Source organism: Brugia malayi, assembly GCF_000002995.4.
Source record: "Brugia malayi strain FR3 genome assembly, contig: Bm_v4_Chr4_scaffold_001, whole genome shotgun sequence".
Lineage (NCBI taxonomy): Eukaryota > Metazoa > Nematoda > Chromadorea > Rhabditida > Onchocercidae > Brugia > Brugia malayi.
Window position 1 is genome coordinate 343,065 of NW_025062478.1, and position 25,549 is coordinate 368,613.

Below are 25,549 nucleotides of genomic sequence, written 5' to 3' on the forward strand. Positions count from 1 at the left end.
GCTTTTATCAAAAAATGTGTGAGTGATGAAAATCTTAAAAATGCCAATTAAAATTAATAGCGCCCTTATCTTAAAAGTTCTCTTTTTGCCAAAAAAAAAAACAAATAGACTTCAAAAATTCTTTTCTCTTTTGCCTTTTCATAAATTGCAATGTTTTTGTCATCATAAAACAAAAAGAAAAAAGTATAAAAAATCAAATTACTTATATGAGTAAAAGATCAAAAAATGAAACTATTATTTTACGTTAGATTATTAAATTTAAAAAAAAAAAAAATATTGCTAATAATTTGAGAGTTTTAATGATTAACGATGAAACAATATGTGAGGAAAAAATTAATTGATATGACCTTTTCATCAGTTCATCACTTTTTGTTTTCTTTTTAATCAAAAAAGATAAATGACCTTATATATAACAAAAAAGAAATTTCCATCTTTTCATGCAATCATTAATAGTAATAAATATACAAATGGAATAATTTGATAATAACCAATTTGAATTACAAAAAAAAAAAAAAAAAAAAAAAAAGGAATTTAAGAAAACTAAAAAAGTTCAAATTTCAAAAAAAGGTGAATAATGACAATGGAAAAGTATCAGTAATTAGAAATTCATTTTTTTCTTTTTGAAAGGGAATATTTGAATGTAATTATGATAGAATCAACCATTTAATGTCATATAATGAATAAACTTTCCGTTCATTCTATTTCAACGCCTAAATGAAAATTAAAATAATTTTGTTTCATACTTTAAATGTTACAGCGAATTGCCCTCAATAAATTGAAAGGTATAGAAACTTCCAGATATTATCAAAGAAAAAAATAATAATAATAATAATGATAGAAAATTAAATAAACTTTTTATCTTTAGAGGAACTAGAAAATCACTGCAAATTATGCACAAGGAATAAAACCTGATATAAAATTGATTGGAAATGAATGATCAATTCCCTCTCTTACTATGTAAAGTATTTCAGATGATCTATTCTGCCATCTTGAATTTAAAAAAAAAAAAAGAGCGAAGATTTTAAAATCGAAGAGTCAAATTTAGCAGAAAGAAAAATATCATAGTAACAGATCTTTCAAAATATCTAATATTTATATTCAATTTCTTTATTGCTATTTCTCAAATTAATCAATCAGGGTGTCTAATCACAGTAATCACTGATAAATCAATCAATAGATAAGTTAAATAAGACTGTCTTCACATAAATAAATTTACTCAGTTTATGCACAATGAAATTCTACAATTATTGCACAATTTTTTGGAAATGTATAGTGATTGCACCTTACTTCTCGTTTAAATATTGATCTTTCTATTATTCTATCATTAAATTTATTTCTGTGACTAACTTTCCATTAAATTATTCCAATCAGTTTACTATTTATGACTGCAGTATCACTACAGCATCAATTATTTATTATTTCATTACGGATGAATGTAAATTTATCGTTTATTTGTTCATTAACAATCAAAAATATTAAAGAAGGAAAAAGTAATCTTCGCAATTATTTTATCTTTATTTGATATGAATGACAAATTGGAAAGTTCTGAAATGAATCATGTGGACAGGTATTGATAAGCAGGTAGAACTCTACTTTAAGATGTATGAAAGGGGGGGGGGAATCTTACTAACAATAAGTTCCGAGCAAAATTGATTAGAATATATACACCTAATACATTAGTACATAATGTCCAACAATTGAAAATTATTACAAACATATTACATAAGAATGATCAGAGTACATGAGCAGAGTGCAATGTGCGTTAGATCAAAGGCTAAAACAATTTCAGCAACACAGTTTTTTAAAAAAAGAAATAAGGATGTGACAAAATAAATGAAAATGCAAAAAGCACAATTTAAGTACTTTAACGATCTTTTCGTGAAGAAATGAAGACAATATTGCTATTTCTGAAGAACCAAAAAAGCTTAAGCTACTCAAAAAGCCTTAGCATCAAAATATTGAGAAGTTTAGAGTTCATGCAACTGTCCGCAATTTGCACCAAGAGATGGAATTATCTGAAATCATTTTTACGCAGGAATACTATTGTAATTTCTTAATTATTGACTTATACGTTCTATGTTCTAGTGATAACTTTTCAAAAACTTATTAATTTTCTTTAATAGTTTAAAAGGTCAAACATCAAAAAAATTCATAATCAAATCAAATGTTACTTAATCAAGTTCATCTCTATTCTAAAATCAGGAAAACAGCTCAAGAAAAACTAACCTCACTCACTGCATTTTTGAGATTATCCTGTGTGATTAAAAGCTGTTCCTCAGGTACTGCCATTCCGATTTCTATAGCTTCAATTCGCTTTCGTATTGCATCCATTTGTGCACGGGAAATTACTGCATGCAAATCTGCTCCCGATGACAAATGACCACACGATTCTGCCTAAACAGCAAGTTTTCAAAAAAAAAAAAAAAAGTGAAAATTGAAATAAGCTTTTTTACCAAAAAATTTGAACACATCAGTAACGCACCTGTGAAATTTGATAAATAGCTACAATTATGAATCCAAACCTAATGGAAAGTCATCAAATTATGTTAACAGAATTACTTTAAACATACTTTGTTACAGAATGTTACTGCCATTACATTCACAGATTGTATTATCCTTCATAAATTATGTCAACAACTGTTGTTGTTTTTTTCATTAATTTTTATTGTTAGTGATATTTTAAAGATAAATTAATTCATTAATGGCATACAATTTCTTTCAAATCAACATCATCGGCAAATGTTATATTTCTGCTAGCTGCACGAAGTATACGTTCACGTGTTACAACATCCCTTGTTCCACTTACTTCAATGATTTTGTCAAACCTTAAACAAATAAAGAACGAGTAAAAAGAGGAAACGGAAATGAATCTTTCATTCGTCACAATGAGTCAAAAAAAATGGATATGTAAAAAAGTTTCGAATTATAACACAATATTATATAAGTTACCGGATTACCTTCCTGGCCTCAGTAGCGATGAGTCTAACAAATCAAGCCGATTTGTAGCACCCAAAATAAAGATTTTTGAATCTTCCAAGCAATCTAATTCTGCAGTCAACTGTGATACAATGCTGGAATTAAATATAAAATTGATAGCGTAAATGATTATATTATAAAAATTATAGCTGACAAACAAATTATAGGAGAGTTGCTGTTGAATTATAGCTGATAAACACACTTATCAACTACACGATTAGAATCACCGCAACGACCTCGTTTTGAAGCAAGAGAATCGAGTTCATCGAAGAATAATACACAAGGCTCAGCTTGTCGCGCTTTCTCAAACACTAAAAGAAATGATTTCAACAATTTTCAAATATCTACAATTCTTCTATCATCATGATAGTCATATGTGATGTGATTCAGAAATAATTATGCATAATTAAGATTGATAAAAAAAGCACACTACCTTTGCGAACATTTGCTTCGCTTTGGCCAACATATTTGTTGAGTAGTTCGGGTCCTTTTACACTTAGAAAAGTTATTTTAAACTGATTTGCGATAGCTGCAAAATAGTAGTCAACAACACTTTCAGTATTTTAATGTCAAAGAATCATCAAACAACATCAACCTGTTATATGAATTTACTATAGCTGTATGAGAAAGGACGGACACAAATTAAAATTTATATTCAATTTTGGAAGAAGTTTTAATTTTTCTTAGAACGGTGCAGTACGGGTTTCAAAATTAGCGATTCTAACAATAAAACCTAAACCTTTAGCAATGAGTGTTTTACCACAACCAGGAGGACCATACAACAAAGCACCACTACGTCTCATATTCTTTTTCCCTTGCAAATTCAGAATTAAACTTTCAATAACAATTTGTTTGACATCCTCTAAACCACCAACATCGTCCCATGTCACTTTTGGTATCTATAAATTTGTCTAGGAATAATATTATAGAGAAACTGTAGTTTTAAATTAACACAATGAAACCTATAAACTTTCCCTAACATTTTAAAGAATTTAAGAAATTAAAGATTTTTATTTCCAGTAAGTTTTTTTTTTTACATTAATTTGCTTATCAAATCCTTGTCCTCAAAAGTCAACGTCGTACATTATCGATTAATATTTGTAAACAATCAATATTCCAAAATATTAAAGGTTGGATAAAGAACGAGCTGTATTTTAGATGAATTATATTTGAAATTAAATTCAAAACTAATTAGTGATAACTTACAGCGGGTGCTCCAACTTTATCAGCTAATCTTTTATTACGCGTATCAATCGCCCATATGAAATGTTCGGTTTTTAGTTTCGGCCTGTAAAAATGAATTCCGAGTATTTGAGAAATCTGACTACCCCTACCTGAATAGCATCAAAAAAAGACTTACGAATTTGTAGTATTTTTCCGAAATAATGCATCCGATAGAACAGCATGCAGATCAGATAAAGTAAATCCCTAAAATTTGACAAGTTTTAGATATCGTCAATTTTCATTCAAATTTCTTTAAACAACAAATTTGATGTTAGGATTATAAATAAGTATGCTAAAAAATTTATGGAAAAAAATATGCTGAAAATTATAAAATGGATGAGTCCAAGGTAAAAAAGAATGTAGAACAACTTACGCTTGTCTGATGGACAATGGTAGCAATATCGATGAGATCTGGCTCATCAACTTCATGCATAATTATAGATTTTCGATCTTCTTCGGTGAGTAATGGAATTTGGAAATGATAAAGAATTAAAGAACGTAATGAAACCGGTAATGTTGATAATTTATTGCAATCACAAACCAGAAATATGGCAGGTATGGTGCAAGTTTTAAGAAGCTTCGTTAAACATATCAACCCTCGAGCATCTGTAACAAAAATTCTGCTTGAAAATATTTTTAAAAAAATCAGACTTGTAATTAAAGTCAACAACACTTGAAAAAACCATTAATTGAGTCATTTTAAAGATGAAACAGAACTGTTTAGTAAATAATTATATGCTAACCTGAAATTTTTCGTTCATCTGCTTAAAATTCCATGGTGAACACTGCTAATCTATCCTTGATTTATTCTTTCAAAATGAGATGAACATACAATGTTTTCTATTATTTGATTTTGAAATAAAGAGACCATTTTGAATGCAATTATTGCAGTGAAGTATATTTGTAGTTTTATGTTAAGCTAAATTTAACTAAAAATAGAATTAGAAAAAAAAGTCGGTAGGAATTTTATTGGAAGTGGAGAAATTTAAAGTACCTTGTTTGGCTCCATCCGTGTCGTAGCCAAGCAAATCTGCATTCAGAAGAGCCCATAATGAGAAATTACTTGTTGAAGCTAAAAACGAATTAAGAAATAAGCAACTAAAGATTGTTTAAATTAATATTCTTATTATAATTTGAATTTGGAATTGATTTAAGAAAAAAAAAATATCAAAAAAGACATTTGTGAAGTATGAATAATGTAATCAAAAAAAAGAAAAAACCTTTTTCAAAAGCATTATGAATATTTGTTTCATAAATCGCAGATGCACTATTCCAAATATCAAACCAATTGGAAAAGTAAACATCCATATGTGTTAGAGAAGATAAATATTTTAGGAATAACTTTTTTCCAGAACCCAGTGAACCACTAAGAAGTATAACCAGTGTTGGCGAGGATGTTTTCAATCTACAATTAGCTTCGATAAGAGAAGAAATTCGCCGTGCTATTCCTAGGAATTGTTCCGGCACATAACACGTAATATCACTGTATGGTATTCTGTCATAAATTCCCTTATCCTGTAAAATATTTAAATGTCATCCGGTGTAAACCAAAATTTTCAAGAAAAACAAGAAAGTCCTAAGAATAAATTTAAAAATTCTAGTTATAAGAAAAACCACTAAAATCGCACAGAAATTTTAGGAATAACTTTTTAATAACTACAAACTAGAAACTAAATAGACAGAAATATGAAAAAGTTATAAAGTTCGTTGATCAAAATTTTGCTAAATGAAAGCGAAATCTTAACAAAGCAGAAAAGACCTTAAAAATATAATTAAAAAAATGGAAAATGCATAATTATTTGCTCCTTCATACAAGACAAATTGAATATAAGACCTGATATAACGTTGTATTTTGTGAATCGACGATAGCTTCCAACAGTCCCTCCGAATCCTCGAAATAAAGAATCTGAAGATATGATACTTGCATAAAGTTAAGAGACCACTAATAAAAATTATAAAAAAATAAAAGTTAACTTTTCTAAAGAAGCTAATTCCAAACAGCCAGTATAATTTATTCATTCAATTTAGTTCTCATTTACACTCTCAGAAATTAGCGATGATAAAGAGTTTATCCTAGAAAGTAATATAATACCTTGAAGAATATCTCTTTCGTTTTTTTGCTCCATGGTTTACGCCAATGAATAGCAATGATATCACCCACCGAAACTAGTCTACAAATTATTTACATAAGAATTTAATCAATTCAAGATATTTATAAATTTAAGTGAAGTTCCCTACGATCATATATTTACATGATAAAAGCAAATAGATATTCATCTTACATAAAGCAAGTTAAGAGATCACAATGGAGTTATAATCAAGAAGTAAATCTGAAAGTTTTGGTAGTATGGTGATTCGTGGAAGTTTGCAATTTCAGATAAAATTTCAGGCATTTAAATCTACACTAATGCAATGGAAATATTAAAGAAATATGATCTTTTGACCATTCACACCAAATGGCAACTTATGATATATAATGAAAATTTCTATGATAATTGGATAAGAGTAAGAATAGCCAAAAAGATAAACCTTGGTGTTTGAAAATATTCTCGAAGTTCATCCGAATAATCAGCTAATGGATTGTAAAAAGATGTAATAATCAAAGCAATATGAACACCACACGAAATACATGATTCTGCTTCATCGACAATATCTGACGAGCAAAAAGTCTAAAAATAAAAAAAAAATGCCAGTTTTTACGGAATATGACTAGGCTACAAAAATAATTTTATTATACTAGCAGTAGTATATGAACTGTGATAATCTAGTCCAGTTGCTGCTTAACTTAATTAATCTTAATTATTCTCTTTTGCAATATTTGTTTCGAAAGATTGAAAAAATATATTTGATTATAAAAATGGAATGGGATAATACAACAAAATGGTTTATTAAAGAAGAAAACGGTATAATCTGATACTAAAATATATTGGGAATGATTAAAACTGTATCATTCTTCATCAAATAACAGTTCAAATAGCTCAGAAACATAACAAAAATGCAATCATTAAGAAATGAATCTTCTCAATTCAATTAATTAGATTGTAACTTGCTTACAAATATAATTCTCGAAGTCAAATATCATATTGAATTTAGGTAAACATCACATGACTGACTTCCTACGAAATATAATTATAAATTTGAAAGCATAAATTAAGTGGAAGTAATTTAACTGATATAATCAGCAACTATTCTCGAGTGATGGAAGCTCTTATGAAAAGTGAAATGCTATGTTAATTGACTAAGCAGTTACGATGACACTAAGAATTTATAAATAAATTAAGGTGTGCAAATAAACGTAAAAAAAGATACCTCAATTAATATATCGTCAAGGTGAAACTTTCTGTTGGAAAGATTAAATGCACTAAGTTCATCGATGAAAGCAATAGGTTTATCACACAGTACTGGATATATTTTGACAGGATATATAATCATTTTTTGATTACTGTTGTTACGATTTTTAACAACAATTTTTTTAATATCCTTTTTATTAGCTGTAATTAGAAAAGCATAACGACAACCGATCCACACTGTTGTTCCAGAACTGAAAATATTCGCAAATACAAAATGGGAAACTTTTAATTTAAATCAACTAACAGCATTCTATGTCAACTTCGAAGATGAAACTGTAAAATTATTTCTGAGACTTGGGATTAGGAATAAAATTTTAAATTGAAGTCATGCCAAAGCAACCAGTAGATTAAATAAAATGGTTGAATAGCTTACAGCAAAAAAAAAAAAGAATAGTAAATAATTATGTCATACCACCAAATTATGTGATGCAGTAAATAATAGATTACTATTACAATTAGTAACAATTCCGAAAGCCACTAATAAATTAAGAATTCCAAGGTTACAAATAGAATTAAAAATCTATACTCCTTCATTTTGTTACAGAATTGACTGTTTATGTTCAAACTATTATGTCTTAAGTTTTTTAACCAGTAACAACTTTCTTGAACAGTCCGAAACATCAATTTACCTACTTAATTGTTCTGGCTAATAGCAATAATTTGATTACTATTCTCTTGAAACTTTTAAGCTATCATAATTTCCTGAACAAAACAATTTAATGCATTTACTCATGATGAATAAACGGTATATGTTAGATAACGCTAACAGGTGAAAAAATTTCAAAGTAGTAAAACCAATACCCGTTTAATTATAGAAAGATGACCACTTTTTCAGTCAAATCTAACAGGAAAGAAAATAGAAACCTTTGATAACCATAACGACAATGTTTTCCTCTGATGGAAATTTGTTGACTTTTGTGGTGCATACAAATGTACTGACTTGGACTTTTCCTGAACCATCTGATGTACAATGCCGCCAAGAACTGTGCAAGCTTATAGTATAGCAAGATTCGCTTATATCGCTTCATAACAATCCAAAACGATGGCCGCTTAACTTAAAAAACAAAGCAATAAAAACAAACCGAAGAAAAATCTTTAAACTGCTAAAACTTCACGGAAAAGATGATAGCAAATTGATTTAAAACTATAATCTCCCTGTTCAGTGTAACCTGTTAATATAAGCAATTAGGATAGATGGAACTTCGGTGATCCTTCGAGATTCTAATTAGGAACCGGTTCTACTCAACTGGTTTTATCACGTTATGTATATAAATGTAAAAAATAATGCAATCATGTGGAAGGCAAAACTGCATATAAGTTTTATCTAAAACAGCATATGATGCAGTATGAGAGATAATATCAAGTGATGCATAAATATTTTAACAAACAATAACAAACAGTAAATTATTTTCATTTTACAGGAAAATTTCATCCGATGTGCATTACATAAGGAATATTCTTACAAATAGTTAAAACTACGTTATTACCCTCAACGTATGATAAAGTGATCAGATTAATCAAATGAGAACATAACATTCAATGAAGTTGACCTAAAATATGATAACAATATAAAAAGTGCACAGTATTGGCAGTATTATTTTAAGAAGTACAATAACAAAAGATAAACCCACCCGATCAGTACGAAAGAAGCATGAAAAAGTTAATCACTGGTTTCAGAAAAGCTAATAAAAGAACAACAATAACCGTAATATATGGAGATATTGCATGTGAACAATTACTATGCATAAGTAGGAATACAAATGCCATTTATACGTTAAATTCCTGGCAGTAAAACGTAAGTATAATGCATAAAATTATAATATACATAACAGTTAACACCTTAAGTTTATAAACACTCTTTGTTGATCTGATCAATTAAAATAAAACGCACTTTGTTCTACAAGATCTTCGATTAAACAAGAACTGACATACAATGGAAAAATCGTAATATTATTTCATAAAACTTCCGAAGAATAACTGAACTTTGATATCTAAAGTGCTATGTTTCAGAGATATTTTATACAACACTAACTTGACCTCATATGTTTATCCAGGGTTGGATGATCAATTTGAACCTTGAAATTTGTGACATAGTATAGAATCATGATTTCCGGCAGAAAGCACAATCTGCCGAGTATTCAAAAGAAGAAACAATATCGACTATATTTTCTAGTTTTTTTATTTCTTGATTTAGACATATTGAAAAGTGTCCAAAAGTAATTGGAGTGTTTTAAAAAAATAGGAAGAATAAAATTATCCACATAAAAGACTAAATATAATATGTAATATACATAGATGAAAAGTTTCGAAACAGATTGTGAAAAACTGATGACTAATAGTGACTACTGGCAACCACAATCACGTACTTGCATGTCCTTGTAGCGTTTCAGTACCACATTTTGAGCATTATCGATGAATAGTATTTTCATTGAACGTAACGATGAAGGTGCACATTTTGCTTCTGATGTCCTGCAAATATGATCTGGTAGAAAGGAAAAATATACCTAAAATTTAAACAACTGAAATTCAAAATATCTGCAAGTAAGGTTGTAAATAAAAGATTATAATTTTAAGATAAAAAAGAACAGAATGAAAGTATGTAATTTGAGGAATGAAAAGAATAGACGAGTTCCAAAACATAAATCATTAAGACATATTTTTGGGATATGCAGAGAAAGAGCATCGTTCAAATCACGAACGACAAAAAATTCTTATATCATATAAATGAAGGATAATTTTGGACTTGCAAATCACGACTTGAGGTAAGTGTGCATGACATGCCATTCCATACATGGATTTAACTCTTACTAACAATTATTCAAACAAAAGTTTTCATTCTGTCTCTTTTCAGTTCTGTAGAAAAATAACAATCGCCGTGTTCCAGTAACTATTTCTCTATAAATTTTCAGCACTTGCACAAGTATTCTTATTGCACTGTATTAAGTATTATACATCTACATTACCAATATCAAAAGTGAAGAGAATGCAGTTCCTTCTCTTTTTTACATGTCTGATAATATGGAAAAGAAGTTGATACAAAAATAGGACAAAAGCAAACTCCGATAAATCCAAAATTTGCTCATGAAAACAACACTAACAGATGCTTAAAATGTGTAATATATGAACACATAATATGAACAAACCTGGTTGGGTCGATGAGATGAACAAGTGTCTGAACAATAGCATGATTCGTTGCATTCATATGATTATTCAGTGGAAAGGAACAAAAGCCATCACAATAATATGCATGGTAACCATCTGGTGCAATAACCCAGTCCTATAGCATTCTTACAAAATCACTGCAGGTTGCAACTCTACATAATAAGAATTATAGAAATTTGTAAATCAGAATGATCACCGAACTCTCCAATCATTTAGCACAGTTTTTATTGTGTAAAACGATTGACCAATGGCATCTCGAAACTTTTCATAATTGTGGTCAAAGTGCTGTGCTAAACAAGCAAAAGTTCAGCATTCACCTGCCAACCAAGATCTTTGAAATCCACGTAAAGTGTTCGCCTACGGCAGCCTTTATTAGAAGCTGAAAATAAATCAAATATAGAAATAACTACATAGCAAAAAAATATATACATATACATAACTGATGCTAAAAAATGAAAGAAAAATTTTTAAAGTCTGCCTGAATGTCGAAGTGGATCAGGTCTTGCCGAAAAACCATATCCATAATCATCAAACGCACTGGTTTCATCAGATGTGTCACGTTTAACGCGTTGGTGGATATGATTTATACCGTCCACAAAGGAAGCTATCCCAAATCCACGCCATTCACCAAAATTTTCCAAGAGCTTCCTCTCTCCTGAAAAAAAGATGCAAAAGATTTCAATACTAACTATTCACTTTAATATTAACTATTTACAAGTTCGAGTTCATTAAAACAATTTTTTCCACTTATCGTATTTTCTTAGTATGCAAAGCGCTCAGAATTACACTTCGGAAACGTGATCAAATTATGTTCTTTTACATACAACAAAAGTTTGTCCATGATTAAACATAAATCTTCAGAAACGCACCGTGCGCTGAGATTGCATAAAGAGTTACAATATTAAGAATCGAACGATTATGAATCCAGCGTAAGAGTGTTTCTGTAATATTTATAACAAAATGTCCGCTGCCTGATATACGTGACTCTATTGTTGTTGTATAACTCAGATCTCTAAACAAGTCAAACATTATACAAAACCAGTAAAAATTTTTCAAAGCAGTTTTATTAAGTGCCGCATGAAAAAACTGGCATTGATAGAACAAAAGATTTTTCCAATACAGTACAGCTCCACAACATTTATACCAATTCAGTTTTATAACTGTTCAGAATCTTTCATGTAAATAAGTCCGAAGTAGTAAATATTACTGAATAGTGATAATACTACTAAGAAGTAAACATTACCATTGAACCTAGGGAAAGATAAATAAATTCTGAAAACTACTAGTTGTTTTTAATAACTGTCATAACAAACCTTGAATACGGAATAGTTGCGAAGACGCGCCTTGGTTTAATCGAACCATTAAAAAATATTCGAAGTTCAGCATGCAAAAGCTGGCCACCTATCGGTATATTCGCAAGATCGAACTGCAAATTTGTCCCATAATTTGGTGCTGTTCTCTGCTCTGAAAAAATATTCCCACTGCAATATGTGAAAATTCAAACAGTAATATATATATTACGAATTCACCTCAGAGTGATTCAACTATGGGAAAATTAATTCTTTAATATTCTCACAGTTAAATCATATGCATATGCAGCATAGATTAACGATATTGCACATAGATAAACTGATATATAACTGAAAAAAAGGATCAATAACTGAAAAAGGAAAATGAAAGGTAAATAAAGCGTATGTTCTCAGTATGTTTCGGAAAAATTATTAGGATCACCAAAGAAATAATCTCAGCCAGTGGAAAATCACAACCTCGTGGCAAGAATGAGACAATTGTGTCAGCTTCGCCTAATTCAATGGCTTCTTTCTCATCTGCTGACAGTAACTGTCCACTAGCCAGATATCTAAAATGAAAAGCAAACATTTTCCTCACATAATTAAAAATTTGCAATGCAAAATAGAAGAAAAATTTTCTAGAAAGAAATCAACAAATGTAGTATCCGATGATTCTTTATCTATGTAATTAGATTAAATCATTCATCTCCTTAAACTGCAGTGCAGCAGTCACATTTTTTCACCCTGTTTCCAGCAATATTTACGATTTAATTAATACTTTTTTTGAAATTAGTTCTTTAACTTAAAAATTAATTAAGAAAGAAAGTGTTAATACTTGTAAGCGGGATTCAACTCAACATCATGCTCCAAGTTTCGATATAAATCTGCCATAAAACGTGATGCTATGTCATCCTTTACACCAACAACTAGCGGTCTTGGATATCCAATCCCCAATAATTCTAATATTTTTGACTCCAATCTCGCACTTCCATGTCTGAAAAGCCATTAATAGACATGAAAGAAAAATGCAAATGTATTGTTTCTTGAACCTATTAGAATTAGGTAACCGAAGGAATTAACAGCCTGAAAACACAGGATGGAGAGATACTGTTTGACAACCTCACTTTGCAGTAAAAATATGACGAAGAAACAAGAGATGATGAATAAACTTTTTGTCAGAATAACGTGAAAAATTACGATGTTTCACATATCATTTTTATATCCTCAATTAATATTTAAACAAATTAAAACCCATAATACTTGCATAATTTAATTTGAATATTTATTACGTAACTCGGAGGGATATCTACAGATTTTGATAACTGTTCCGTTAAAAATAAACAGCACCCAATATGATACCAATGAACTGATCAAAATTTTCGATGATTGAGAATTAAATCTACTTTATTTATCAAAGGGGTAGTTTTTAAACATTAAGTCTGTGTGAGATTAGCTAATCTGTGGATCTTTATCAACTAATCTTTGTTTACCCTTGAAATAAAAGAAGTGAGAAGCAAGCTTAAGGACCTGCTAACAGAAAGTGGTATCGATTGTGCATTTTCATTATCAACATAAAAGCCCGTTGATGCTTGCGCTATATTGAAACAACAAACCAGAAACGATAGCACTAATACAAACAATCGACTATCGCAATCCATCTGAAATTCGAATGCCTTAAATGATTCAGACTAAAAGAATTCAGAGAAAAGCAAAAATGCAGAAGTTATAGTGATGTTTCGGGTTTAAATTAAATAGTTTAATTATAGCTGATACGGAATTTTATCTGTACAGAATTAATACACCTTTTTTAAGGAAACGAAAATTCCATTCCTCTCATCTGAGATCCAATCTGGTCAACACAGCATTTTTTTGCGAGTAATAATACTAATGAAAATAGAGGCATATATGGCGTCGTTCAAAGATTCCAATATTCTTTGGGAGAAACATTTTATTTATTGGTAGATGAAAATTTTTTTAATTATTGAAACTTCTACTACACATTGCAACTCTACTGGACAACTTGTTAACAATATTCCAACAATATTATTTTATTAAATTTCTGTTTATTTAACGAAATTGCACCAGAAATTGAGTGAGAAATATCCCAGTTAATCATACTTTACTTTACCAATCTGATGAGGCAATTATTGCATAACTAATTATTACACAACTTATCATTTGTTTCGATAGTTTTGTCCTTCATTTTCAATAACTAATTTCAATGATTTTGAGATGATGCAAGACAAAGTGGGAAACACTGTTCGTCAACTGTTAACCATTGAACCAGAAGCTCTCCCTTTGTGACATTAACAATCTTATTTCTTATTTCGTCAAATTAGCATTTAAACTGGAAATCTCATTGCTAAGTTTTCACATTCTCCGCCAGTTTGTACAATCTCTCTTTTTGGAATTCCCTTTTTATCATTTTCTTTTACAATGACATAATTAGAGTTCTCTCTCTCTCTCTTCTCTCAGTAATTGATTTATTTGCAAAAAAAAAGAAAGAATACAACAAGACAACCCTTGACCTATGACCCGGTGAAACAACACACAAAAGAACGTAGCAGCGATTAAGTCGTCACCTATGCTGCAACAGTGTGCAAGCGTCTTATGATGGACTTGCGGATTACTGTGTATGCTTCTAGATTGTTCTGGAATGGCGGGGGCGGGGGCGTTTGCGAACAATTTCGAATACAGAATTGGTTTTGTGCTGATTGGTTCGGCAGTTGTATTCGATGACTGCTTGGCGTTCTGCGACGTTTCGGCTCGGGGAGGTGTGGGCAATCTTCCCCAGGTATCTAAGGGCTTAGTAATGGGTACTGCACTCGGTTGTACATAAAATGTCGCCTTTGAATAGGAACTTATGTTTGCATTACTCCGAATCACTTTGCTCACTGATTTCCTGACCAGTAGGCTTCACCTCATATCGGTACTGCAATTCACATTAAGATGAATCTCTTCATGTAGTCCATTGTTATTCGTAAATCTCTTGTGATAAATTCCAATACCCATTATAATAAGACATTTGAAAGTAAACAAGGCTTTCACTTTGATTTGCCAAGTTTGTCCAAGTAGTTAAATATATAAATGTCATATCGTTCCTTTTCTTTATGAAAATGTCATACTGAGATGTTAACTTTTACTTTATTTATGCGGCAATCTCGTAATCATTGGTGCAGATCTCACGTAATGCCATATAATTTCTAATTTTTAGGTGACATTAAGACAAGGACGCGTTTATAGTGAAAGGCAGTGTTCTCAATAAACTATAATGGCAGAGGTAATTTGTTCTTTTTGATTGTTGTGTCAATAATCGTCGATTAAATTTCTCTTTACTTAATATTTAATATGTGCTGTCTACTGAGGTTTACATTGCAGGCTTTAAAAGAAAAAGAGCTCGGTAATGCAGCCTATAAAGAAAGGAATTTCGATGAAGCAATAAAGCATTATGATAAAGCTATTGAGATTGATCCTACGAGTATTGTTTTTTATAACAATAAAGCTGGTGGGATCTATTTATAATTTAAGAAAATCCTTTTTATTTTCTTTTACTGCTTCTATTAATACCTAATGATTTAGTAGTGCGCTAGTCGGAGGATGTGATTTTGAGAATTTTGGACTTATCTTTGATGATGTGCTTTCTATTTCCAGTAATTTTTTGGTGAACATATTTAAGCAGTCATTTATCAGAAATTTGCATTAATCCTATTTAGTCAAGACTCAAATTCATTTTTTATGATAAATGGTCTCATTAATTCAAGCTTCTGATTGGAGCACTTTACAGTGTTAAAAATGCTAGAAATGTCATATTTTATACTGAGTGATCTTAGATTACATATATATACATCGTCGTATGTGTACCTGTTTTACCATAATTCCTATCTGCTTTACTTTATTCTAATTTGAAATATGTCTTTGAGTGTTTATGTTAGTTATTCGTGTTTGTTGGTTGTTTTCTTATGATTTTGTCGGCAGGCATTATCATTAACTTCAGTATAGATTAGATAATATATGATGAACGAAGCAGATATTATATTATTGTAGCGGTGCTTTTCGAGCAGAAAAAGTATGACGAATGTATCGAACTTTGCAAGAAAGCAGTGGACATTGGTCGTGAACAGCGAGCGGACTATACGCTAATTGCAAAGTAAATTATATGAAAAATCTTTAGTAAATGAGATATCTGCCTCCATTCAGACAGATGTAAATGTAGATAAGAATCCTATATAATTGTGGTCAAGTTGGATTTTAGCATGTGAATGAAATTATTTTACAGAGCCTTTTCCCGGATAGGAAATGCTTACCTGAAACTGGATCAATTGAAAGAAGCACTTACCTATTTCGACAAGTCATTGTCGGAACATAGAGATCCGGTGAGACATTATTTCTAAACTCCTTTATTTGGTTCCTGATTTTATGACTTTCAGTTATTCAGTCTTAATGTGTTTCGCGTAATATTGATTGCTTGCTTTACATCGAATTTAATTACCGTTTATTTTCTTTGTAGACTCTATCAGTCATTTATCTTTTCGTCCAATCGCTATCAGGTTGTGTAAATTTCAGGAAATAGTCAAGAAAAAGAAAGTTCTGGAGAAAGACCTAGCTGAGAGAGAAAGATTAGCTTACATAGATCCAGAAATAGCGGAAAAAGAGAAAATTAAGGGTAACGAACTTTTCAAGCGAGGTTAGTTTTCTTCGGATTTTGGAGATCATGCCTTAAATTTAGTTTTCTTCAATAATCAGCAGTCTCATCTATTCTGTGACTGAAAGCATGAATAAGTCCTGTATTTTGTTTCAAAAATCATTAAATGTTTCATCGCAACTTTTTTTTTCATTATGACACATTTTTTTAATATAGAAAAGTCTATCTAATACACCTAGAATATTTTAGGTTCTCTTTATTTTATACTACTAAAACTTTTCAAGGTAAATACCCAGAAGCTATGAAGCATTATAACGAAGCTGTGAAGCGAGATCCCGAAAATCCTGTTCTTTATTCAAATAGAGCAGCTTGTTATACAAAACTGATGGAATTCCAGCGAGCACTTGAAGATTGTGATACGTGTATCAAGAAAGATCCTACTTTTAGTAAGTTTATGATGTGCAGTAGAAAGTTATATGTATACGTCATAATTTATACCTGAAAATTCCATGTTTTTAATTACATATCAACTTATATGTAATATCTGTCTTCTTTTCAGTAAAAGCCTATATCAGGAAAGGCGCTGCATTAATCGCCCTGAAAGAATATGGGAAGGCACAGAGTGCATATGAAGCAGCTCTTGCATTAGACAATAATAATCAGGAAGCTCGTGATGGTTTAATGAATGCAATGAGCAACAATAATGAAGATCCGGATGCCGCACGAGAACGTGCGTTGCGAGATCCAGAAGTACAGGAAATACTCAAGTTCGTTTTCATCAGATTTTTTGTTTGATGTCAGTAACTTTTTTGCAGTTTCTTCAGCCCATATTATTCACTTTCAGGGATCCAGGAATGCGGCTATTACTGGAGCAAATGAGTCAGGATCCTGGAGCAGTACGTGAGCACCTCCAAAATCCAGATATTTTAAGAAAACTTATGAAACTACGTGAAGCGGGCATTATTAAACTGCGATAAGAGAATTTTTCATTTGTTATGCGCAGTAAATGCCTGCTTACTTGGAGAGGTTCCGTTTCCATTTTTTGGATCTCTAGAAGATTGTTTTGGTTTGTGTTCTGCAGTAATGAATAAAAAAAAAACCAAGTTTAAATGCAAACTAGTGCTTGTTAATGTACGGTAGTCTCTTAAGAGGATTGAATTTAAATAACATCATGAGAGATTAAGTTGACGTAGTTGCTTTGAGGGCCTTTGCGTACTTTTGCATTTTGTTTGCTTCATCTTTCTGATGTCAACCTTTCCTCTTTTGTTCATTTTCGTGATAACTAACTTTCGTTTTGTTTTGCTATCTGATAATAAAAAATTTCTTTCAGTCGGACTGTTTAGAGAATAAATATCCCGGTATTATGGAGTTATTTGATAGGTACCGTAAACTTCCTGGAAAGGATTCATGGCTTATTTAAATATCAAACTGTACAGATTTGTGCGCAGTTTCATTGTTTTATTTGAAGATTTTATAAGTACATATTTCCGACCATTTTCAACAGCGTTTGTGGTGTGATTGAGAGAAGGAACTGCAGACGCAACTGTTCGTATACTTCGTTTACTAAGCAGGAACCGTCAGCGACTTCACGGAACTGAAAATTAAAAACATTTTCTGTTGATTTTATAAGGCAGTGGTAACGTGGTAGGGTTTGATGTTTATGTTATTTCACGTTGATAGCGTGCGATCTAGAATAATCCAACTTTTCTAAAATCAAGAGAACTTCTGTACCCAATGAGCATTTCACTTTTGCTCTAGAACTTATCATTTTTCGTATGGAGTTTGTTTTACCAGGTAATTAACAAAGTCGGCTCGTTTTGAATCAATCCAAGCTTGTGCGTCTTCTTCATCATTGAATGAAGAAGCATCGTGGCCAACGAAAATCCCAAGTTCTAGTGCGTTTTTTGCCTCTGTCAACGAACTAGATTTGTCTTGTTGCAATGCTTTAGCGCATTCCTTCAAATTATAGCATAATTTAGGATGTTTTTCAAATTTCAAGTATTTGAGAAATCTCAAGTATAAATACTATATAACTGGCAGTCTTCATGTGAGGATTCTATTAAGGTAATGTGCTACAAACGAGCATGGGTAATTTACCTGGATGGGGTATGTAAAACTTGTTAGAGAATTATTGTTTAGGTTCAACATCGTTGCAAGTATTTTGAGACAGTAGTCACATAATCCTATGGTAGGCTTTTTCGTCATTCTAAATGTCTCCTAAAAATGAAGCATTAACGATTGTCATAACTTGAGCATTTGAAACAATACAATTCTCTTAGTAGTAGAAAATTGAAAAGGTCTTATGGATAGATACTGATATTGTCAGGAAATGGCGACATATTGTATTACTGAAGCTTTTATCTTTCAAAAGATCAAGATTACATTATGCGACTATGATTATTTGTCCTAGATCAAGTCATAGAAAATTTTAATTAAGATGTTAAAGGAATTAAATCAAAAGAAAGTTACTTGAAGTAGCAAAACTCTTGGTAGATGATCCATGTTGCCAATCTTTTGATTAATTCGAGTATATCTAAACAATATTTGAATTGGATAGTTTAAATTTAAAACTTTTTAAAAGCAAAGAATTTTTGCTCAATAAATGAAATTCTGATTCAATTAAATTTATACCTGCACAGCAGGATGAATTCACTTAAATCATCGTTAATCGCTTCAATACCGTTCAACTGAAAAGATTTCAATGCATAGATAAGTTGTAATAAGATGAAGCATATCTTCAATTCGTATTCTTCACTGACATCCTAAAATTATTAGTTTTTAAGTTAAAATTAAATAATCAGAAAGACAAGGAAATAGCAAATAAATCAAATATCAATAAGTAATTTCAATTAAGTTCTTGCAAGTTGCTTATATTTTATAAAACTCATAATGTACCTAAAACTTTGTTGAAGCATTACAACATTCCAATTCCAATTCCGATTATAATTTAAATAAAGTTAGAAGGGAAAATTTACTTACATTTTGATGATTCGCAGCAAATGATTTGAATGTTAGCAAATTATATCGTGGAATAATTAGGAAACGATATTTTTGGCTATTCCGATATCCCAGAATATGTCGAAGTATACGTTTCTCCTAAAAAAGAAAAAAAAAAAAAACTAATTTTCTAATGAGCCAAGCATACTAGTAAATCATTTTACTTTGCATAATGTTCAAGAATGTATCGTTGAAAATGTGAATTAAGCATTTAAACTTCAATAAACAAAAATGAAAAATTTAAACTTCAATTAACAATATGCAAATATCTAAATCACAACGATCATACCTCATCTTGTTTTGCTCTAATCTCGACAAGTATCGGCGGGTTCCATATGTTTCCAACTGTAAGGTCAGACTTTATTGGATTTGAATGGATGAATAAAGAAGGCTCAGCCTGCAATAAGAGAGAAAGCGCATTGTTGTTTGATTACTTTACTGATAAGCCATATCAGTGCCGCATTTACAATTATTGCCATTTATCTTACTATCACATTGATTGCTGAACTCAGGAAGCCATCATGCGGTAAAAATGCATTGAAAAAGTGTGTATAACATTTCGAGAAGACTGGCATCATTGATTCGAAAATTAAATCACTCAATTGCAATCTAAAATTTTTTTCTTATAAAATTAGAAATTTGAAGCTGAAGTTTAATCTGAACTAAAGTATCTCATTGATATTATCAAAATTATTGGAGTATTTTTGCTTTAATTTTAAAATACATTCATTTTATCATATAACTTTTATCTTACTTTGAATTTATCTCACTTTGATTTTCAAATTTAAATAAAAATTCGTCACTTTTGTAAATTCACTTTTGGTACCATTAAATTACGATTTACGAAAAATTTGTTCACATGAGTTGAAGCATATTGCAATATTTCAAGATGATTTGAAGTCATCTGCAAATATTTGATGAGACTGTGACACTGAATGTATATGCATTCATTTTTAAAATATTTCTGTTGAAATTCATTTCAAATTAATTTTAATGTAATAATTAATTTCTTATGATAAAAGATAAGATATCCACTATGTTGTACTTGTTATTTGACTTAGATGATATCATCTGATATGATAATAATAATATCAGATGATATACATTAATATGTTGTAAGGATTGATTTTCACAGCAACTTGACCTGTTTATAGAGTCCGATAACAGATGCCGAATCATCATCGTCTTCCGTTTCACTGCTAATACTTTGCGATTTTGATGGCGGTAATGATGGGGAAGGTGACGACATCTGCGCCACTGGTATCACTCTCTTGTAGCTATCCGTTGAGATACATTGGATAATGCAACCTGAGGATCATTATTCTATTCAATTAAACTTATGAATAAATTGCATTTTTAATTTGCATTTATTAAATAAAAAATGTTTTTTAGTAATTTTAAGAAAAAAATGTTTGAAAATATTTCATTAACATCCGCAATTTTTTAAAAAAATTTTTCATAAATGTTAAATTGTTGTCTTATTTTTGCATATTTACTATTCCAATTATTTCAATTTATCATTCTAGTATTTTTTAATAAATGGAGAGGAAAAAGAAAACAAAGTTGGACAAAACCGTGAGAAGAGGATGATGGTGTGCCAGCTGGGCTTATTCTTGTCTCATTTTCTGTAATTGGCCTAGGATCGTTCACATTGTGAAGTTGACATGTCATTTGCTCATTCCGGTAGGAATTATTATTGAAAAATCCTCGTTGTTTCATACTTATTATCTGAACAATGATTGATTTTAATTGTACAAAAATTTTTCATTAAATATTTTGGGAATGAAATATTTGAATGTTTTGAAAGATTTTACGAACTCTTAGACTGTTGGTTCTATTTCGTGGCTTATGAGATGACATTGGCGGTGATGGTGGCACAGATGACATGCCAGACATTGCTGCTGAGCGTCTTTCTACGTTCACGTACGTATCATTTACCCGCGTAAGCCATTGTTTCGGTAAACTGCTACGAATGTTTTTCCCAGCAGATACCGTAAATGGTCGTAAATGCCTTTGCTGTAATGCATAAGATTTCTCAAACTTCATTAATAGTAGATTTATTTTATTTGTTGATATTTTCAACTTGTCAATTAATTAATGAATTTAATTAATTAATTAATAATTAATAAAAAATAATTGATGAATTTATCTAAAATATGTTACTTTATTCTTTGCCAACTTGTAATTCTGCTCGGAATATGCATGCTCAGATGATTGCTCCCAATCTGAACTGTTAAATTCTTGATCCGATCGATCATCGCTGCTATTATATCGATTTTGTTCTCGTTGCTGCTTTTGTCGTAATGCATAATCACTTGCTATCTGATTGATTTTTACAGAAAATAAATATCATAACACTTCTCAATTTGATAAGAAACTAAGGAGTGAAATATATATTATTAATATTCATAGCTTCTTTGCATTCACAGAGATAAGTTAAATATATTTAAATTAGATGATAGTCTTGTCAAAAGATACCTGGAATTTATTCAAGATATTTTTAAAATTTTTCAATCGCGGCATATCATCCATTTTCTTTTCTGATATAATTGGTACTTCTCTAAAATATATTCTGCATATATTCATCATTCTGTATTCAAAGAGAAAATAATATATAATTACTGCTTAGCAAATTTGGCTCAAATCGCATACTTGGCTATATGTCACATAAATATCGAATAGTATTATCAATTTCAGAGTAAAAAGAAAAGAGTACACGTTGAAATTGATAATTAGTAGTGAATACAAATATAAAAGTAAATAAATCAAAAAGTAATTGAGATGAAATTATATCAAAAAATGATTTCAACATTGATATCAACATTTTTCATTTATTTTTCTTTCTTTTGTCTTACCTGGATTTCAATTCAAAGCAAGCCATTTGCATTGACTGTTGTTGTAATCCTTCCTGTCTGTTAGTGACTAGGTCTACTCCTATTATTTGTTTTCCAGTACTCTAAATGTTTTACGTAAATGAATTTCGTCGTAAAATTTTCCTAAATTTGAAATCAAAAATTAGTCTCAACTTAAATTAGTCTTAACTCTCATTTTGATATTATGACTACAAAAAATTTAAGTTACTTTTGATATTTGATTCAAATACTCTCTATAATCTCTAATATAATTCAAAATATCAACAACAAAAGCTCTTGGCATCTGCTACTATTAGTGAATTGAATTTTTTTCTGCTAAATAAATTTCAATATTAAATTAAAAATTTTTTGACTGCCATATTGTAAAAGCAGATTGAATATTCTCACATTGCTATTATCGGAATATTGTGCACTGCCAAGTTTTATTGAGTCTTTGTTATAAACTTGGCTAACAGATGTAGCATATCTTGGCTTTGGCTTTAGGATATCATTACGAGTAATTAATGGATTGCCGATGATAGTTGGTGGATCTATCTGCATTTCTGGTGCTTTCTGATTCGAAGAATTGCTGTATACCAAGAATGCAGATTTCCGGATTGGGTAAGATGACGTGTAACTGTTACGTTCCTGATTTTGTTGCCTGAAATAAAAAACAGATTTTGAAATAATTTGATTTTCTTTTTCTTCTTGCAATTGTTATTTTCTATAACAGTGTGAATAAAGTTTATTTCTCTGCGCATAATGTTAAGTAAATTAATGGAAATTCAAATTACGTATAAACTCGTCGTAAACCAATTATAATATGAAATTAGAATTCATAGCACTTTTTGAGAAGGAAGAAGAAAAAACAGATGGAAAAATGATTTCCTAAATTCCATCAAATTTTTGTGTTTTTGAAATAAAAAAATAAAAAGTAAGCTTAGTCAGATTGACATACTTAGTCAGATAAAATTTGTTAGTATTACTGATAAAGTGATTTGGTGGCTTAGAAACCGGTGGAGTAGTGATAAAACTGTTAAGTAGAGATTTTTGATTATTGTTCGTGAGTGCGTGAGGTGATAATTGTTCCTTTGCGTAACCGTGTCGCTTTCCAGGCGTATGACGTGGATCTTCGATCGTTGGCAAGAAATCCATTTGTTTCAATCAAAAGTTAAACTACAAGAAATTTGATTGATATTAAAATGTTGCGAATCACAACACTTACGTTTCGAAGTCTTTTAGACAGACGTCTGGCGCTACTGGGTGAAATAACAAAGAGCGCAATGTAAACTCTCTGTTTTAGACTTAAATTAAATTACAAAGTTGTTGAAAATCAATTAACTACTAATTCAACTTAATAATTAGTTTATTTACTAATATTTGTTTATCATTAACTTCACTTTATCAATTTATTCTTTTATTGAAAAATTTTGAAATTTTTATGGAACAAAATATTCCTTAAAAACAATAAATAAATAGCATGGAAAAAAAAAAAAGAAGGAAGAAATAATAATAAAATTCGTAATATTTTCTTCATCTTTTATGATAAAAGAAAAAAAAAAAAAAGAAAATATGATCTTAGATAATAAATAAGAATTAGTGTTGTTAGCAGAGAGTAACAAAAACTGAAATGCAAAAATTGTATCAAAGTTTCACTCTAAGTTTTACTTCTATTTTGTAGCATAATCGAATCAAATTGAATTTATTTATAAAAAATTAAAATGACAGTTTTATGGGATCTTATCCAAATAGCAATTTACGATTTGAAAAGTAAAGATGAATGATTATTTATTTTAAACGGACTGAGAGTGGAATAGTTCTTCAGATATGTTTGATTTCTGATTTAAGGAGAAGAAGAAGTGTCTCCACTTTTAATTTGTTTAAAGCATTTCACTCTGAACTATACCAGAAAATGACAGTCGTATGTTTTACTTATTCCTACATTCTCTACACCAGCAATTTTAGTCATTCCTTATTTGATAGTTTTTATGCTAAATCATCGAAAATAAAATTTTCCAAATATGAAAAATAGTAATTAGACACTGTGATAAAAATAGCAATAAAACAAAATTTTGATTAATTAATATTTATATTTAATAGCAATCATAGCAATTAATAAAAGATATATTAGGAAAAAAGAATAAATTATAGAAAATGAAAAAGTTACGAGTAGCAATGAAACAATTTAGATTTTTTAATGAAACAGAAGTTGACTCTACAAAAATATTTTATTTGATTTATCAGTTAGCAGGGATGATGGTATTTCGGATCATTTAAGAGATATGATTGATATCAGTACCTCTTCAATTTATTAGAAAAAACTTGAATATTTATATTTATCGAAAATCTTATACCAAAGAAATCTTGAATTTTGAATTTTGAAATAAATATTTAAAAAAAGTATTGCTTTGAACCAGAAGCCGCGTCAATAATAAATAAAAGTTGAAAGTCAAAACTTAAAAAAAAAAGATCAATTTTAAAGGTTTATAATTTAAAAAAGTAAATAAAATATTAAAACACACGTATCCATGAGCACTCACAAAGGATACTTATATACGTACGTACGTCACTTTATAATTGAAAATATTACTTTTAAATAATTTGTGTGATTTTTTTTTTATTCCTGAAAGCGAGATTAAAATAGATCAGTGTTTAAAAGTTGGAAGTTCATATTTCTGAGCAAACTGTGATCTCTCAAAATTGATTTAATATGTTATAAACAATGATTCAATTATGTTTCCAATGTATAATTGATAACTTCAAATAATATATAATTTTGATAACAAAGTGAAAAATAATTAATTTTGCAATGTTTTCGAGTAGTACCTATTCTGAATTGATAGATTAATCATTCAGGACGAAGTGTCATCTAATTGTCATACTGAAATGATTGAATGACAAAGGACAGAAATGATGCAAATCTAAGGAAAGCGATCAGATGAATGGATGAAAGGAAGAAATTTGATAGGCATAACTCACTCTCGATTTTTCAACATCAATTTTAAAGATATTATTTGTAGACATTACTAGAAAACCTGTTATTTTGTATTCGTTACG

At 29.9% G+C, this 25,549-nt stretch overlaps 5 protein-coding genes across 6 annotated transcripts; 2 read left to right on the plus strand and 3 right to left on the minus strand.

Moving 5' to 3' along the window:
• Positions 1 to 1,967: 1,967 nt before the first annotated feature.
• On the minus strand, positions 1,968 to 8,578 carry Bma-prx-6 (ATPase, AAA family protein; the record flags this gene model as incomplete). The annotated part of the gene is made up of 17 exons (XM_043081162.1): positions 1,968 to 2,015; positions 2,227 to 2,394; positions 2,711 to 2,825; positions 2,958 to 3,071; positions 3,179 to 3,287; positions 3,410 to 3,505; positions 3,716 to 3,875; positions 4,183 to 4,264; positions 4,337 to 4,404; positions 4,574 to 4,806; positions 5,195 to 5,272; positions 5,421 to 5,715; positions 6,035 to 6,106; positions 6,293 to 6,371; positions 6,730 to 6,869; positions 7,510 to 7,741; positions 8,415 to 8,578. 17 exons carry the CDS (start codon positions 8,576 to 8,578, stop codon positions 1,968 to 1,970), a joined length of 2,253 nt encoding a protein of 750 aa, XP_042937096.1.
• Positions 8,579 to 9,892: 1,314 nt separating this feature from the next.
• On the minus strand, positions 9,893 to 13,659 carry Bma-tig-2 (Transforming growth factor beta like domain containing protein; the record flags this gene model as incomplete). The annotated part of the gene is made up of 9 exons (XM_043081163.1): positions 9,893 to 10,019; positions 10,694 to 10,827; positions 11,030 to 11,091; positions 11,191 to 11,367; positions 11,582 to 11,724; positions 12,026 to 12,176; positions 12,482 to 12,573; positions 12,837 to 12,995; positions 13,529 to 13,659. The coding sequence occupies 9 exons, from the start codon at positions 13,657 to 13,659 to the stop codon at positions 9,893 to 9,895; spliced, it is 1,176 nt and encodes a 391-aa protein (XP_042937097.1).
• Positions 13,660 to 14,636: 977 nt separating this feature from the next.
• Bm997 (Uncharacterized protein) lies at positions 14,637 to 14,840 on the plus strand (the record flags this gene model as incomplete). The annotated part of the gene is made up of 1 exon (XM_043081164.1): positions 14,637 to 14,840. One exon carries the CDS (start codon positions 14,637 to 14,639, stop codon positions 14,838 to 14,840), a length of 204 nt encoding a protein of 67 aa, XP_042937098.1.
• Positions 14,841 to 15,272: 432 nt separating this feature from the next.
• On the plus strand, positions 15,273 to 17,620 carry Bma-sti-1 (TPR Domain; the record flags this gene model as incomplete). 2 transcript variants are annotated; one of them, XM_043081165.1, is made up of 8 exons in its annotated part: positions 15,273 to 15,281; positions 15,380 to 15,506; positions 16,046 to 16,148; positions 16,278 to 16,374; positions 16,565 to 16,685; positions 16,928 to 17,089; positions 17,203 to 17,410; positions 17,488 to 17,620. In XM_043081165.1, the coding sequence occupies 8 exons, from the start codon at positions 15,273 to 15,275 to the stop codon at positions 17,618 to 17,620; spliced, it is 960 nt and encodes a 319-aa protein (XP_042937099.1). The 2 variants fall into 2 exon arrangements, with proteins under 2 accessions (XP_042937099.1, XP_042937100.1); XM_043081166.1 differs by lacking the exons at positions 15,273 to 15,281; positions 15,380 to 15,506; positions 16,046 to 16,148 and having other exon boundaries at positions 16,261 to 16,374.
• A 494-nt stretch (positions 17,621 to 18,114) lies between these two features.
• Positions 18,115 to 23,647, minus strand: Bm12166 (Conserved hypothetical protein, putative; the record flags this gene model as incomplete). Its single annotated transcript, XM_043081167.1, has 17 exons — positions 18,115 to 18,237; positions 18,435 to 18,599; positions 18,741 to 18,860; positions 19,113 to 19,176; positions 19,275 to 19,405; positions 19,623 to 19,739; positions 19,930 to 20,037; positions 20,129 to 20,249; positions 20,444 to 20,544; positions 20,785 to 20,948; positions 21,215 to 21,368; positions 21,459 to 21,656; positions 21,804 to 21,962; positions 22,119 to 22,200; positions 22,496 to 22,596; positions 22,901 to 23,153; positions 23,451 to 23,647. The coding sequence occupies 17 exons, from the start codon at positions 23,645 to 23,647 to the stop codon at positions 18,115 to 18,117; spliced, it is 2,358 nt and encodes a 785-aa protein (XP_042937101.1).
• Positions 23,648 to 25,549: the final 1,902 nt, after the last annotated feature.